The 17,789-nt window shown below is 42.5% G+C and overlaps 1 protein-coding gene and 1 long non-coding RNA gene across 5 annotated transcripts in view; one reads left to right on the top strand and one right to left on the bottom strand.

Annotated features, from left to right (window-relative positions):
• The window catches only part of SLC24A2 (solute carrier family 24 member 2), a 214,161-nt gene that overhangs the window by 36,953 nt on the left and 159,419 nt on the right, over nucleotides 1-17,789 (bottom strand). For all 4 annotated transcript variants that reach the window (XM_037018634.2, XM_073228443.1, XM_037018633.2 and 1 more), the window contains one exon: nucleotides 662-760. In XM_037018634.2, the coding sequence (XP_036874529.1) occupies nucleotides 662-760 (99 nt within the window). The remainder of the gene's footprint in view (nucleotides 1-661; nucleotides 761-17,789) is intronic.
• LOC108387904 (uncharacterized) overlaps nucleotides 1-17,789 on the top strand; it is a 222,115-nt gene that overhangs the window by 77,000 nt on the left and 127,326 nt on the right. The window lies entirely within an intron of this gene.

Below are 17,789 nucleotides of genomic sequence, written 5' to 3'. Positions count from 1 at the left end.
TTCCTTTGAGTTTTTCTTTTCATACCCAACAGAATCTTGACTATATTAGCTATATTATAGTTGCAGACAAGAAAAGAGGAGCATCATATTCCAAGTTAAAACGAGATGCTTGAATGTCGTGTTCTGGACATGCAGAGGTTCAGCCTAAAGAGGTTTGGGCTTGTATTGCTGAATTCTTGAGGAAGGAAGGCAGTGTCATTTCACAGTGACTCTGTCACTCAGTTTAGAAGGGACAAAGTGACCCACCTGGGTGTGGCATCGGCAGTGTCATAGGTATAAAATATGGTTACCAGGCAAGAATTTCAGAAGGGGGTGAAGCACTAAATGATAGGGGTGTGCGTGTGTCCTCTTTATGTGGAATCCCTGACATGGAGTGTTTTTCTACTCTTCAAGGTTGATGCCCTGTTGGGAGCTGCTTTTGTTTTAGGTTCCTCAAAGAATCATTTTACTTTTCTTGCAGTTCCCCTAGTAGGCGACACCCTGTGTCCGTTCATGCCCTGTGCCCACCAGGGGAAATGAGCGCTTGCTGACACCCAGGAAAAGGCAGAGCTGCAGGGCTTCTATGTCTGCCCTGAGTGAGGGGCGCCCACGTGGGTCCCGCCTCTCTGCTCCCCTCTGGGCACTCCAGGAAGGAAAGGGATGGAGAGCTCCTTGCACTCACCAACGTGATTGGCGGCCCCATTCTGCCTCTCGTTCTCATCCACCTGGCATTTCTTCTTGGCAATCTTGTGGAGAATTGAAGCTTTTTCTCTGAACCTCCCTGGAGCAAGACAAAGTGTAGAAAGGAGACTGGATGAAGAGGAAGAGAGGGGCTTATGACGAAGAGTGAAGTATTGGCAAAGCATACACACAGCTTCCTCAGTTATGCTGCACTACTGTGGCGACCACAGCTTTCTGTCCAACCCAGGTGCCCTCGGACCTGCAGGAAGGGTACCTTACCTTTGTGGATTCTTCAGCCCAAATCTCTTTTTGAAAATCTCAAGCTGCCAGACCATAGATGAAAGGTTTGACTTGGACCTCTGCCCTCCTTCCCAATTGCTTACAAAATAAACGAAAGTACCAACCATCACAGAAACTGCTGAGATGCAAAGTAGGTCTAAAGAAACAGAGCTGCTCTGAAAGCATTGCCATTTCTCTGGCATTAAATGCTCATCCTAGAATTGGCTTTTGATGATGGAAAGACAAGCCACGGACGGGTCTTTTGCTTTGACTCTGGTTTTCAAACATTTATCTTAATTAAGATTTCTTATGCAGTTTCTAAGTGAGTTGGAAGCATGCATCATAGTTTTCTGAATTAGCCGAGTTGGCTGCAGCTACAGCACCAAGGAGGCAACTGATTCCACTGGGGGATTTAGTGCAGCAAGTAATGTCTGTTGGTGATGACACGCTGGGGAAAGGTGCTGGAAAAAATACCATTCTCAGAGTCATCATTTAAAACAGTTGTACAAGGATAACGCTTCATTGCTTCTCCATTATTGACATAATTAATGGGTAGACGCATGCAACAAGCATAGAAAAAAAAGCATGCAAAAGTGTAGAGATTAGTGAAACAGCATTTTTTCTTTCTCCTCTAATCCTTTTTTGTCTACCTGCCACTACCAAGGAACATTTAAGGTACACAAGAGCCTCATTTTAAACTGACTATTGCCTAGATTCAGATATGATATGTCCCTCAAAATACCACAACCCCTACAGTTTTCCCACTAGGCATTTGTTATTGGCTGGCTTCTCAGGCATCACATGAACAGGGGATCTATTCTACTTCCCTAGGAGACTAAACCCAACCCAAACCAAACCTTGATGCTCTTGAGTCTCTTCTTCTAGGATGGATGTTGGTATTCACTTACCCTCCCCTCCTGGTGCATAGAAATTATGGGTGACTTGTGTGGCTGGTGGGGAGTGACAGAAGCTGTAAACCAGAGCAGGATCAGTTGATTCCAGTGATGAAGGTGACACAGCAGAGCCCTGTCTGCTCACAAGCTCCCCTCGTCAGAAACCTAGACTCCTTGCTTCCTCAAACCAGCCCCTAAGAGGCGCATGGCTTGGTTGAGGCAATGAATGTGCACCAGGAGGTACGCTCTCCCAGGAAGTAGGGAGGCGACAGCACGAGAAGGAGGTCGGCCTGCAGCTTGGGCCTCACAGGGAATGAAAAAGCAGGATGAGGCAATGGGCATCATGTCCAGCACTGAGGGATGTTGAAGGTCAGCGTTAGGTTCACCATGCTGGAAGGCATTTGGAATCTGGGTGTTTCTACTTACTCTCTAAGGGAAACTCTGGGGAATGGGAAAGGTAAGAAAACCTGGGAACTAGGAGACAGAGGAGGTAAAAGGGAACAAAAAAGAGAAGAAAGAGGAGAGTAAAGAAGGACTTCAAGAAAGGAGGAGGTGGGCAGGGGGTGTGGTTGCTGGAGGTTGCCCAGGTAGACAATGAAGTATGATTCTTGGTACTCGGCAGCCTTAAGCCTAAAGAAGGGTAGTTCTTGTGGAAGACGACCCGAAGAGGTCCTCAAAGTATTTGCTGAAAATCCCCGAAGAGGAAAAAGAAGGTTCTGAAACTTTATAGGAAATGATGCTTCTCCTAATAAAATGCTCCTGTGGTCTCAGGGTCAGTCTTTGAACTTAGAGTATTCTGAAGCTCTATGAAATAAAGCTAGCCAAAATTGTTATTCTAAAATTATATACAAAATAATAATAAAGCAAGAAAGCATTCAGAAGAGGAAACAAATAAGACTGTAGAAATCAAACCCGAAATAACCTAATCCAAGTAATGCCCCAAAGTCATGAATCACGGCCAGAGAAAATATTTGATAGAAACCAGCTAATTGCATATTGATTATGGTTACAAGAACATTTCCAGAGCTCAGATGTCTACCAGAGAGAAATGATAATAAAAGGAAGCCAAAAGGATGGAAGGTTCAGCAGCTCTGCCTGCCAGGAAGCATCTTTCAGAAGAGTGTTGGCTACTGTCACTCATGGGTTGTTTGCCCCAAATTCTCTATTGAGGGCTGGGGGAATAAGGTAGGAAATGATTCTAGAATTGGGATGTCGGAGGTTCTCAAACATCTGCACAGGTCACAAGGCTTTTCTAAATCCTTCATCCGTGCTTTTCCCATGGGAGCAGCACTTTAAAGTCCTTTGCTGCTGAGAGGTGGGGAGGATTAGCTTTATTTTCTCTCTCCGGGTTTAGCCCTGGGGCAGCAAGGCAAAGCTGCAGAGGCGGGCTGGGGAGCTAACTTCCCCACCCACTTCAACTTTTTAGTTCAACCTTTGTCCCAGTTAGCATGGCTTGATTACCATGCTGCCTTCTGAGTGCTGACAGTGGCTGCCCTGTAGCCTAAAAGGATTTTTTCTTAAAGATTTGTTTCTAGAAAAGCTACAGTTGAAGGTCCACCTCCAGCTTTCAGCACACAGGTGTGCTCCTGGGGGTGGTAGGAGGAGCCTGAGAACGCAAACCACGGAAAATTTCCTGGTGGAGGCGTCAGGGATCACCCCGGGGCACCCTCCGGGAAAAGCCCCGCGGTTGAAGCTAACGGGACAAAAATAAAGCAAGAGGTTCCTGGTGCAGAAGCCAGTACAGACCCTGTGACTCCCAAGGTGACCCTTTGTGCCTGGTGGGTAGGAAGGCTTGGCACCTTCAGGACCAGCTCAGCACAAAGCCGCAAGCTGGGGGGAACACCAAGAAGGTGTGGTCTGCTGGGGACAGTGGAGTATTGCTGTTAAAAGGCTGTGACTTAGAGGCAAGTAGATGTGGGTTTAAGCCCTGCCTCTCTCATTGGCTCTGCTGGGTGAGTTTCCCTAACTTTCTGAATATTTCTGAGTTTTAATTTTCTCATCTGCTAATTAGGATTCCAGTGGCATTGGCTCATGAATTAGATGCAAGGTGTAAGTGAGAAAATGGGTTCAAGGGGCTTATCACAATGCCTGGCATTGGAAGAAGTCTGAAAATAAGAGGAAAAAGAAAAACCAACCAACTAAAAGCTCAGGGGCAAGAGTGACATGGCTTTAGGAGAATCAGTGATAACCTTCTCTCTCAACCCACACCTGTGGGGCTGGAGAATTAGCTACATCCTGACCTGACAGTTTAAGCATCCTGGCCAGCTTCTTGGACTGGTGCTCAGGTTTCAGTTAAGTCCTCCAGAGTTAGTCCCAAAACTAATTAGGAAAAAGAATCATTTTACACCTTCTTAAAATTCAGAAGGTCAGTGTGATGGAGATGGCCTTCTGTGTTTTAAACACTAAACCTTTGCAATATTCAAGTGGGAAGATGGTGATCAGTTTTCTCCCATCACCTGTGAGGACAGAGTACATGCAAGAAACCATTGGGTTGCACAGTGGATTTGTGTTGGCTCAAGAGAACTTCTGGGTGCACACAACTTTTAACTCTTCTCTGTCCAGGCTTGGCATTTTAAAATGGGGATAGTAAGAGCACTCTTCTCAGACGGTAGTTGGAAGGCTCAATGGGTCAGCACACATCAGGTGTTCTGATGGCCTCTAACATACAGTAAATGTTCAGGAACTGTTACCCAGAAAGAGCTGTTCTTATTACGGAGTTTAATAAAAAGCCATTCTTCCCATAAAGTGCTGAAAATAAAAAGATTGATATTCACAATAGAATTGATATTTAGTGGCCTCAGGTACAGGAGACCTTGGCAGTAAAAGACTGCTTTCATAAACTATTTTAGGCATGGATTCCATGTTGGCCTACGGGTTGACCCAGAGGGACAGATCTAAGAAACAACTGTAGCTTTGTGCCTGGGGATAAAAAAATGAAGACATTTTTAAGTACTTTTCAAAGTGAGGGAAGGAGTGATTTTTAACATGTTTTAGGCAACCTTAAAAAATATGCTCTGTTGTGCTGCAAACCCTTAAAGTGTTGTATTTTTATATAGAGACATATATTTGTATACTTAAAATCTCAGAAATAGCAAACTGCTCAAATCGTGAGGCACTTACGTCAAAACCTGGCACACAATTTTAATATAGTTTTGCTTGGTCTGAAGTTTGCAAAAGTATGTCCTCAGAGGGGTGTGTGTTGAGGGGGTGGTAGGGAAATGTGGAAGGAGAAAAATCAAATCAAAGCATAAGGGCCTAATGTGACTATGAACAAAATATAAAAACTGCCACGGATCAAATTCCTTGATCCAACCACCCTGACATAACACAGAAGCCCCAAGATGCATTGCAAAATAACCTTGGGAGGGTCTGTACACTCATTTCCTTTATGAATTTTACTTTTGTTACTGCTATTAATTAATTAAAACAGCCCCTGGAAATTCCTTCACCTCTTTCCCATAATAGGCAGCGTTGCAAAACCCTTTGGGTTGGTGATCAGATTAGCTTCTGGCTGCCATAGAACATTCTGAGCATCAGTGACAAGGAAGAGACGGGGCAGAGATGCACAGTTGCAAAGGGAGAGGCCATGCACACCTCAGTGAACAGACCTCTGGGAGGAGAAAAAAAAAATGGAACAGAAGGGAAAACTTGAAAATAGTGTTTTAAGATCTATTCTTGTGTTTTCAGTTCTGCCTTTCCTGTCTTTGTCTTTGAACTTCTTGGCTTGGCATGTAGTTTAAAAGCAAAAATACAACTGACCTTTCCTTCTGTTTATTTATTGCCTATTTTTTCTGGAATCATTGACTCAAGGCAGGAAGACAGGCAGTTGTCACTCTGAGAAGGCATTGGAACTGATGGAACAAAAAGCAAGCACCAACCTTGGGGTCATCCTGGGTTCCTCTCTTTTACTCACACCCCACATGGTATTCATCAGCAAGTCTAGTCTCTACTTGCAAAATATTTCAGAATCTAAACATTTCTCCCTCTTCACGCTCTGGGCCCAACAACAGTCCTGCTGGTCTCTTAACTTGTCACCCCTTCCACCTTTACCTCTCTGTCCCCCAGGCTCATCTCATCCCAGCAAACTTAGATATCAGTGAATCAGATCATGCTACTCACTTCTCTGTGCAAGATCTTGTAGTGGTCCCCAGGTCAGAGTGAAAGCCAGAATCTTTCCAGTGACTTGCAAGATTCTACCCAGTGAGGTTTATCCACATAGGCCCCCAGCTGCATCCCCACTTCCCCATCTCCTAGCCCACTCTAGACTCCTTGCTGTTTCTTGAAAACACTGGGCACTGTCCTACCTCAGAGCCATGGCATTTGCTGGTCCCTCTGCCTGGAATGTTCTTCTCCCAGAGATCCTTGAGATCCACTTTCAGCTCCTTTCTTTAAGAATTTGTTTAAATGTCATCTTCTCACTGAGGCTTCACTGAGCAGCCTATTTAAAGTTGCAGCTTCTTTCTCCAGTATTTCCTATTCCTAGGTTATTTTCTCTAAAGCGTTTATCACCATTTAATATATGATATCATCATTACTATTGATTATCTGTTGCTTTCCATTAGCAGTTGAGCTCCACGAGGGTAGAGATTTTTCCATCGGTTTTGTTCACTGCTGTATCCCCATCGCCCAGGAGAGCTCTAAAAATTCTTGTTTGTGGTTTCCAGGCAAGTAGATGAACTTATCACTCCTTAATATGTTTCTTATTGACTAATGACCAAAGAAAAGCCTTTCAGGTCTACCCAAACCTATGGCCCCAGTAGGGCTGAGAGTCTACCTGTGGGACCCCCAGGAACTATCGGAAAGTAAACGGGAAAACGGGGTGGACTAGGTGTTCATTCTCCAAACACACAGAGGGGCATGCCAGCCATCCCCCTTCTGCATGTGGTCAGGGCTGACAAGGTAGGTGCTGACAGGGGCCTTTGTGATAGAAGAGGAGGCATGGCGAGCACAGGAGAGCAGAGAAGGAAAGGTTGGGCTTCGGCTGCCCCTTCTTTATTAAGATGCTCTTTATTTGCCAAGGCCTTACTGAAAGCTCAGCCTTATGCTTCCTCTGTGGATACCCACACCCGTCCTTTCCAAGTAGAAATCCATCATTCTCCTGGCACTTTGTACCATGCATAGCCCTTATCTCGGCTTGCCGCCCACGCATCTGCTTTCCCCACCAGAGGGCAGGCTTCTCTGGGGAAGGGACTTCTCTCCACCATCTTTGTATCCCTCAAGTGTCTCAGAATAATGCGTGACAGGTATGTCATACACACTCACTGAATCATGTACGGTGAGGCTCTCGCTGTATCAGTTCCCCTGGAAAGCCTGAGCTTTCCTTTTAAGTCAATACGAGTCACAGCCAACCTTCATTCTGCAAATACTAACCAAACCTGCGCTGTGTGCCAGTATTTGGTGAACAAGATGCATCCAGTTTGTGCCCTTGTAAAGTTCACAGCCTGGAGTCAGAGAGACACAAGACACAAGGACTTAAGACTCATGCTCTGGTGGTGGGGACCTTCTCAGGAGGGCATGGAAACTCAGAGATTAGTAAACTTCCAAGATATGAGACACTGCCTTGCAGCTTGAAGGAATAAACTCCTCTGCCATTCTACAAATTGTCCTCATGGTGTGGCTATTTACCTAAGAGTATTTGGCCTGATTTTTATTCTTAAAAGAATAACATTAAAAGTAATTAATTTTACCTTAAAAAAACACCAAGAACATAGTTTATTTATTCTTGAATGTATTTTTGAAGTACAACTTCTAAATTATTTTTTCTAATTTTTGTGAAGCATTATATAAGACTATTTACTAGATTACATTGACATTAATGGAAACTAAACTAATAAAGTGTTTTGTAGTGTCTTTACTAAATATTTTATAAATGAACCAAATAAAGATGTTAATGTAATTTAGTTATAGTTATATTTATAGACATAGTCATAGAACTAGCTTCTGTAATTAATGAGAATATTACATAATTGTATCTCAAGTAGTGGCCAAATCCATCACATAATGAAATGGAGCAGCCAGATTTCCTTATTAAGGCTTTTAAAAATAATTTTCCTTCAGAATGTCCTTTGGAATCGCCCATAAAGAATGGATATGTCCACATGGGAACTGTTTCTATCAGCTCCCCAGGCAGGGTCACTTTATCATTGGAAATAGGAGGGTATGCTTATAAATATTTTGGAAGACTTCCAATGTCTTTCAAAAGTTGGTATTTTTTTGTCCTTTATTCCAGTTTCTTGCCTCTCCAGGGACTTTGCCTAATCAGTCATCTTCAATCTTCAGTCCTTCCCTTTCTGCTCAGCATATAATCATGGCTCAGTCCCTCAAGTTGGCAATCTTTCTCTTGACTGTAGGTTTCCTGCAGGCAATGCTCTCTCTCTTGCCCTCCCTCCATAGCCAAGCCTCCTTGAAGACCAGCCTGTGCTGGTCCCTCTGTGCCCTTACAGCTCCTTTGTTCCCTTCCTCTTCGCACCTGGCATTCGTCAGCCCTTTCTTCTCCCTGTGTCTCCATGCATCCGATATTCCTCACCCCTCTCCTCGAAATCCTCTTTGATTTTCAAGGGCTCCTGAGAGTGCCCCTTAAGTGCTCACTCCTCACATATTCCCAAAGTACCCAAAGGACCACCACCTGAATACCAACGATTTCCGAAGTCAGATCTCTGGCCCAGGTCCTCTTATCCAATAGACTCCTGAACATCTTCACTAGAAAGTCCCTCAACGTGCCACAAACTCCCACACATCATCTTCCTTCTTGGAAACCTGCTCTTCTGCTTGTGTTGTTCCCTTGCTCCCCGTGCTGTCCAGCCATCTTAGACACCCTCCTGAACTCATATCCAATTAGTTGCCAAGTCCTCTTGAGTCTACCTTTGCACTGTAGAGCCAATCCTGCCAGCCTGGATGTTGGTTGCAGTCTCTTACTCAGTCTCCTAACTTATAATCATATTGCCTGTATCCCTCCAATCTACCCTTCACATGGCTTGGAATGCTCTACACTTCTTATTGCTTGTCTTACTCCTTTTAAGAATTAAGCAAGCGTTCCCCAAGTCCCTTTCCTGGGCCAGCAAGGCACCTGGTGCTTCTCTCCATCACAGGATTCTGATGCCTCTCAGCAATTATACATCCTCAGAGGCGTTTTACTGGCCCTCTTCTCTTGCCCTTGGGGCCCCTCCAGGATGCTACTTTTCATTTGTCCCACAGTACTTACTTCTTAGGCTGGTCCACAGGAAGTGTTTATGAACAACATCAACACAAACAACAAAGGGAATGTGTGTGTGGCGTATATGTGTGTGTGTGTGTGTGTGTGTGTGTGTGTGTGTGTGTGTGTGTGCGAGGTGCTTGGAGTGATTGATGCTTAAAAATCTATATGAAGTTCATGTTCCTTTTGTGGTTAGAGAAAGAAGGAAGGACCAGCGCTGCAGGAAACTCACTAGACTCGTCCTGGTTAATGTTATTAAGTCTCCAGAGTCTAAGAGTGTTTACAACTAATGTTTGTCTCTTTTGAAACTCACTCTCTTTTTTTCCCCAATAAGATAATCTGATCAAGTTCAGGCAAAATTGGAATTTTACAAACCAAAAAGCTGCGGCAAGTATCACCTGGCAGAATACAATGTCTCAGGAAAAGAGCCAATTTACTGACCTTAGCTGAGGCTGCTTGAGAGCTAAAGTTCTTTTTATTTTAGGTCACATGCTTGTTGTTTTAGGAACTTAATTTTCTGAACATTTCTATGTTGTACACACAGATGTAAACGGCTTACACACATAAATTCTCAAAGGGGTTTGTCTGATTTCAGCTTTGGAGTTCTGAATCAGGTAGGGGCTGACAAATAGAAGGTTTGAATGTCTTCTTGTTCCCATCCCTTGCACCCTGTGGCTGTCTATGAGATAAACAAATAGTGGATTGCTTCACTAAGGCAGGCTTCAGCTCCCAAGACTCACCGACAGCCAGCCCTACTGCCACCCTAATGGGTGGAAAATATCTCTTCAGCCAGTTTGTCAAAGCCCATAAATTGGGTATGTCTCTCTGCAAATGGGCTGTGACATTAATGTATTCATTCGGGCAGGGTTTTAATTTGTTTACAGCACCTGGCAAATAGTAGGTGCTCAATATATATGTACCGAATGGTTACCCTGATTTATATATGAAAAACAGAACTTAACAAAAACAGTTTGTTCTTATGATGCATCTGTATATTACCCAATTACTTGATGTAAAGTGAAAGATGTTAGATCTGGCTACCATTTATTTAGTAGCAGCCACTATTTCATGTATATACATCCTATCTTGTCACCTGGATTTCATGAGTCTGCAAATTGCCAGTTAATTTGAGTTCTTATTTTCTATTTTTTGAATCCTCAACTTTACATCATAAGCTATAAATGTCATTTGAATCATGGGTTTGCAACAGAAGTTCCAACACATGCTGAGAGTTTAACTAAAACTGACTGGAGGCTTACTGGCCCATGACTAAAATGAGATGATTCAGTTCATTTCAGATTTAATCAAAAGAGAAACCTGCCATGCTTAATTGAACATGCCAGCCTCCTGGTAAAACAGATTCTCACTTTTTTTTCTTGGAGGAAGGTTCATGGGGGCAGGAAATTATATCATTAATTTATAATAACAGTATTCAGGTTTGACTGATGAAGGCAACTTAACATTCTCAGCTCTAGGGATGTCAGAAATAGACAAAAAGAAGCATCCACAATTTGCCTTCTGCTGACACTTCACACCTTCTACATATGCAGTGTGGCGAAGTCTGCCTTTACTTGTCAGGTCCCATCTTTCTGCTTTTACTGCTGACTATTTAGATCATGAAAATAAGATGCAGTGAAGTTTGAAAACCTGGATGTATTCTAATCAGAAGACTTCCTTGGTCCTGGTTTTCAGGAAGACTGTGGATCTACCCACACAGCTGGTTTGGTCTTTGACAGATCTTATGCTGGCTACTAGCTGGTTCGTCTGGTTATGCATACTCACTAGGCTGCTGTCTTCCTAAGACCCAGCCCCAGGGAGGTACTTGTAAGAATACATCTCTGAAAAAGCGATGTGTTTAATAACTGGTGAGTTAAATATATTTACTTTTTGGATAAGGCCCAGCCTTACAGAGAGCATCTGTTCAAATGCCCAGAAAAATCCTCTGGTTCTGGAAAGTTGGGCTGAATGAGTTAAACATAAACCTGGAATGAATGAAACCTAACATGGTATTGGAAATGGTGTCTGTGCACAACAGGGGATCCCCACTTTGGTCAGTGGAAGGTAGAAAGTTAACTTGTAGTTACTTGTGAGACTTTCTGCTAGGATATCTCTGGTCTTGTGGTAAGAAGGGCATATGCTGTGGGGGAAACTAGATACTCAGTGAAGGAGTAAGAGCTCTGTCATTTAATTAGAGAGGACAAAGGCTCCATCACACTGGTATCCTGGTTTTAATCCAGCTTTGGTAGAAATTCAAGTTTCTCAAACAACTAAATTAGAAGATAAATACAAAGGCTTATCTGCTTTTTAATAAAGTTAGTTTGAATCTCTGTTCAAAAAGCTTATTTAAATTTGTTTGAGGCTCTCTCAGTCAGAGTTGGTGGGAGTGTAAATTAGTGAAATTCCCTTGGAGGGCAATCTGGAAATATCTTTTGAAATTTGAAATGTGTATATTTTTTGGTATTTCTATTTTGAGGAATTTTAGTGTATATAAATTTCCTATTCAGTAGTGTTATCTATATAGAACAAAGATTCTCATGTAATGTTGTTGTAATAATTGGATAAATAAAAATGGAAATATTTTAAATGTTCATCAAAAGGGGACTAATTGAATCCACCATGGAAGATTCAAGCAGTAGAATACTGTGTGGATGCTAAAAGGAATGAGGGAAATTTAAAAGTACTGATATGGAAATATCCACAAGCTATCTTAATAAACAAAAGCTAGGTATAGAATAGTGCATGGAAAAAAAGAGCATATGTTAAAAAACTGATAAAAGTGTTTGATCCTAAGGAATGAATGGAATCTGGGGTAAAAGGGAGACTCATTTTTAGTCTCATTTTATTCTTTGTATGCATACCTCTGTATTCATGCAATGTTTTTATAATAAAAATGATGGTTAAATTTAATTTGTGATTAACATTTCTACTGTGCTAAAAGTTTGTATTTGTAACTAAAAGGGAATATAGTTTTTTCTTTGAAAGGTCTATTTCATAGGAACTATTTAATGCACTATTTGGTATATATAACCACATTAATTAAGAGTCTGTCTATGAACTGGATTAAGTAATACTCGGGCCTTATATTTCAGAAGCTGTGGTGCAGAAACCTACATATGACAGTCTTGGTGGCACCTTAACTAAAATGCAAGATCAAGTTTTTAGAAAGTAGTCTTAAAAGTAGACTGCAAATCAATGTCCCATTATATTTAATAAAAGGTACAAGGATAGAATCTTGGACACGGGACTGGAAGGGGCATTAAGGTGTCCGTTGTGGGAGTTCTCTCCTGAGGGAGGCGTCCTGGACTCCTCACTCCTCTCTGAGGCCGGGCATCGCATCACTTGTCACATCTGGAGGGAAAGTCTTCCTCAGCTGGACTGAACTCTCTCTCCCCAGACTGACAAAGGCCTATCTCCTGGCCCAGACTTCCTCACCCCCTGCTGTATTTAAGGTAGTTCTCCAGAGCTCCCCTCTCCTGTGAGGATACACCTTACTTTACCTCTGCAAACTGTCTAAGGACCAGTCCTAAGCAGGACCTTCTAAAGCATTGTTAATCTGTTCCCATTCCACGCTACACCCCCGTTCACTTCAGCAGAACCTCTGGGTCATCCATCACCATCCAGAACCTAATGTCCATGGGGCTCTGAAAATCCCTGACCGGACTCAGCTTCCCACCTCTGCTATCAGTAAATCTGTCTCTATGTCCTAAACCTCTTCTTGCCTTTTTGTTCCAGCTGTTTTCTGAAGGCCCCTTCCTCCCAGGAGCCTTGAAAGGGACAGCTGCTTGTGTCTCCACATGCTCCACATTCTATCCCCCCGTCCTCACTACTTCCAGACTTTCCTTCCTCCCTCCTTTGAAGCACAAGCTACTTCTTCTACCTCTATTCTGACCTCCTTGTCACCCTCCCTTCATTCCTGAAGATACTAGAACCCAGTTCACTATTTCTCTTTCCCCCGTTTCTCCTGTCACCACCTTTGGTGGCTCTAGCCAAGAGAGCCCTGCAGCCCTTGGCTCTTCGCTGCACTGATCTGCCCGCTTCCAGCTACCCTTTCCTGCAGCTTACCGTATCCTCCCACTCCTGCAATGACACCCCAGGTCTCAGCATTCTCTATAACTGCACCACTTCCAAACTCCTGATGTGAAGCATTCTGCTTTCTGTCCATGGCTCTTTATCTTTCTACTATAATTCTTTGCTCTCAGTAGCCAATTCATGGATGCTGTCATGTTTTCACTGCCCTCCTTTGGAAGACTTCTATTGGCTTCTTGGATACCATTCTCTCCTGGTTCTCTGCCCATCCCAGTCTTCTTTGCTGGGCTTCCCTCTTCTTCCCAGACTCTAAATTTTGGAGTCCCCAGGGTTAATCCTTGGCCTCCTCTTTCCTATTGATTAGCTAGGTATTCTTATCTAATTCTGTATGAACTGGATTAAGTAATACTCAGGCCTTATATTTATCTAATTCTGTAGCTATAAATAACACCTATATTGTATGACTCCCAAATTTACATCCATATCTCTGACCTCTCTTCCAAGCTCCAGACTCCATATGCACTGCTTTCTCCACATCTCCATTTGGGTGTGTCATAGGCGTCTCAGGCTTAACATGAGCTCTCAATATTCCTCACGTAGTTTGCTCTGTTCTTGGTTTTCCCCATCGACATACAGATATATGAAAGTGATATTTCTCATTTGTGGAGAGACTGCATATTGCCTATTCAAATCCTTTTAATTTCCTAATGACATAATACCTAAATTGTTGAGGACAGTAAATCACCCTCCTTAACAAGCTATATTTCCAAGCTCCCTTGATACAGTGTAACCATTTAACTGAGTTTTGGGAAGTTTTACTGAGAGGGTCTAAAGGAAGTCTCCTTAAAAAGAAGATAAACAACTGGGGAGTCTGCAGCCATCTTGGATCAGGAGGTGTCTTTGAGGTTGAAAGCCATTTATTAGATGGTAGAGCAGAAGGATGGAAGTTGCCTGGTCTTGGATTACTGTGGAACTTCCATATCTTCCATGTACAATCTGCCCTGGACCTCTTTTACTTGACAAAGAAATAAACTGCCATGTGACTTAAGCCACTGTTAATCTGGATATACAGCTGAAACTATCCTGCATCATATATCAGTGGATATAATACAGTCTCATACATTCAAGCAAGCATTAAAATATAATGTAAAGGCTACAGATAATATCAAAGACCTGTTTTATGACTACACTTTCAGAGGATACATCTTGGGTAATGGAAAAGACTGTTAAATGGTATTCCAAATACAATTTCTTTTGAAAGGAACTGGACTAGTTTACTGCCATTAAGAACATAAAGGACTGGCTAGACTATGTGACCTTAAGGTGTCTTTGCTTCTTTGAGATAATGAGGGTTTTCAAATCTTAGCTACACGCCTAATTTAGGACCCATGGTTCATGTAAGATATTGTTAGTTTCTCAGCTTGATAAAGGGGCTATTGGTTGCCATGAAACAGTCAACTTAATTTCATTAAGGAAAAATTATAATTTTTGCCTTGATATTACAAAACCTTTTTCTATCTTTTCTTTCTTATACAAATGAATGAAGATTAACTTTTTAAATTGTGGATAAATTATTTTTCTGGAAATATCTTCTGTTATGTGGCAATGAGTTTAGGCAACACTTTGCAGGCAACTTTCCCCATACATTGCTCCTCTGCAAGGTATTTGTCAGAATTTCTGCCTGCCTACCTACCTGTATATCACTATGAATGTTTATCTACAAAGAACAAAGATTAGTAATTCTGTATAAGGCCATTAGTGGAAAGGTCTCTTCTCCTTTTAATTCATCTTTTCTATCACCCAAATTTTTCTTTTGGACTAGCTTCCTACATTTTCATTTAGACTAATTTTAATAAGGAGTTCAATTTATTGAGAATTTTCCAAAGTGAGAATGGTATGAAATTTAGGTACCTGCAGATGATAAATAAACTATAGGTTATTAATGTAAAGTAAAAATTGGAGATTGTTCTTCTAAGAATATGCAATATCACCCCATGAGGAGATAAAGATGGCTGCTCATGTAGGGGGACTCTTAGGTCACCAAAAGACCACTCTAGAATAATTTGTTGGCATCCCTGGAAACAGAAGGAAAAAGTGAAGTTTGGAAGTGAAGCTCTCTATCTATCAAATCTAGCAAAATGCCTCACACTGAGAAGGTGCTCAGTTATTATTAAGTGAACATATTAGTATCACGTGGCTGGAAAGATAGTGTCGTTTTGGGAAGTAGGAATGAGGCAGTGGAGACATCACCTCTTCTGAGAAGCCCATCCTCATTTCCCAAGGGTGAATGAGATAGTTGTCTTCCACTGGGCTCTCCCAGCACCTCAGGTGTGGCCATCACACTGTTCACCCTTCCACCTGTGTCCCCCACCAGAGCATGAGTTCTTTAGGAGAAGGACTGTCTTTCACAGCCATAGGCCCTGCACCCATTCTAGTGTCTGGTTGTGTTGTTAGATGAAAGTGTTGGGAACGAATGCAGGAGTGGGTAAAATTCTGATTGGCTTGGGTTGGAGAGGAGGTTGGGTGTGACCCAGGGAGCTGTTCCAGTTTAGGTTTTAGGGCACCTGAAGACAAAGAAGGGAGGGATAGGGCTCTGAGGACAAGGACACATTTTAGAAAAAATTATAATTTTGTCCAGTGCCTGAGAGTGAGTATGTTGTTATATTAAACTACCCTTCTTTGGTAAAGTCAAGTAGGGGTTCATGCTTTATTCAATAGTTCACTGTCCAATCTATGATGTCCTCATTCTAAATCTGTGGTTCAAACCTTTCTCATGATGTGTTCTCCATCAAGCCATTCTTCCCACTCCCTATACTGAAGCCAATTTGAACTGTCCAGTTTCTTATACCCACCTGTACAGCAAACCACAGCAGAGCTGAGAGGGCAGGGTTTGGGCATGCCACAGTCCTAAGTTTAGGTCCAGAGTCCCCACTTACTACTTGTGTTTCAGAGCATATTGCTTTGCTTCTCTGAGTTTTAGTTTCCTTATTTCTCTGAGCTTTGGTTTTCTTATCTCAATAATCTACTTTGTGTGACTGTTAGAAGGGCTAAATGACAGAATATATAAAGCCCACGGTGCTGTGCCTGGCAGGTGGAGGCACCCAGCAAGCGTTTCTGTGCCCCCACCCTTTTGTCCCTCCCTCAGGTGCTGAGGTCAGAGCTTACCACTGCTCCTTTCCCAATTTACCCCATATTTACAGATCATTTGGGGCCTACTCCAAAAATCACTTTCTCCACAAAATATTTTCTTAGTTGAAAGCAATCCTCTTTCCTCATCTACTCCTGTCATCTTCTGAATACCTATGGTACTTACCACTTTCTTCCCAGTGATTCAATGATTGCTGTGTTGTATTAACCCCTTGTCTGTAAATTCCACAGGGGGCAAATTGCTGACATTTTAATCTGTGTTTCCCCAAAGCACCCAGCAGAATAAATTGCATATAATATGTGCTTAAAATAATGAGCTGAATATGTGCAGGACAATTCTCTATTTTGAGAAGTCATCATTCAATTCCTCCTAGGATATGGGGTGGCATATATAATCCATCTTTCCATTTCATCCATTTAAGGGGAAAAAGCAGGCCTCACTGCAAGTACCTCACACAACGCCCAGATAATTCTCTAGAAACAAATGATGACCAGTCATATGAGCAATGACAAAGAGGCCCTGCTTAAGGGCTAGTCACATTTCTAAAACTGTAAAAAAGAAATGCTTAAATGGAGGGAGGTATTTCCTGAAGGCTAGCTGGTCCACAGTTATTACCCCAAATGTCTTCATCTTTATTACACTTGCTTCAAATGTACAATATGGAAATGGCATGAGTCACAGTTATTATTATTTTCAATGGGAAGAGAGAGGCCCTTGAGCGTTTGAAGAAGTCACTACTACTGCTGCCAGGTCTGAGGTGAAGGAGCAGGTTTTGAGTCTTTTAGAGGAAATCCTAGAGTTAGGTTTAAGCCAACGTCTAGCTTGCCATGGAGGCAGCTGCCAAAAGGCATGGTTGGTTCTGGCTGGCTGGAGACCTCCTGTTCCAAGGTGTCCTTTCTGGGAGTACCCGAGAGGGATTGCTATGTGTTTAGAGGAGGTTTCAAATCTTCCTGAGGTTCCTATTCTAGGTGAAGGATAACACCTCAATCAACAACGCCAAACAATCCCATGAACGGCTCCATGGAAAACAAAGTTCTCTAATAAAAGAAGTCTGGGAAATAGTTCAAATCCCACCCCCTCTTATGACTTACTGTAGGCTGCAGTGCACAGTAGCAGAGTGAAGGCTCTGAACAGGCGTGTGGTAAAGAAACTGATTTAACTGAACTCGGAAGCTCTCTCACTTATCTAACTAGGAAGTCAGTCTTGCTTTTTTTTTTTCCTGAGTTATTGCAAAATTCCTAATGTTAGCATATGAAACTTGTATTTCATAGAACACACTTTTAAAAGGCTGCCTTAGCTATGGTCACCAGCATTGCAATGGGAATGAATGTTCAGCCAGGAACGGGACACAAGAGGGGTGAGGGAGCCAAGAGAAGGAGAAGGAATGTTAAAGGTGGCCCATGAGCGCCCCTCAAACACGATTTCACAGTCTTGCTAATTCTGTGGTTCTGTGGTTCTCATTCCAGACATTCCTTGACTTTGTTTTCCTGCCTAGCACAGCCATTATTAAGTGGAATCATCAGATCGGAAGCAGTGATTTTGTATCTTGATGGATCTTGAATTATCTGGTGCAGGAGGAAGGGAAAGGGAG

This window comes from Manis javanica, chromosome 2, assembly GCF_040802235.1.
Source record: "Manis javanica isolate MJ-LG chromosome 2, MJ_LKY, whole genome shotgun sequence".
Taxonomy (NCBI): domain Eukaryota; kingdom Metazoa; phylum Chordata; class Mammalia; order Pholidota; family Manidae; genus Manis; species Manis javanica.
Note: the sequence above shows the minus strand (reverse complement) of the source record. Positions and strands in the feature narration are given on the sequence as shown.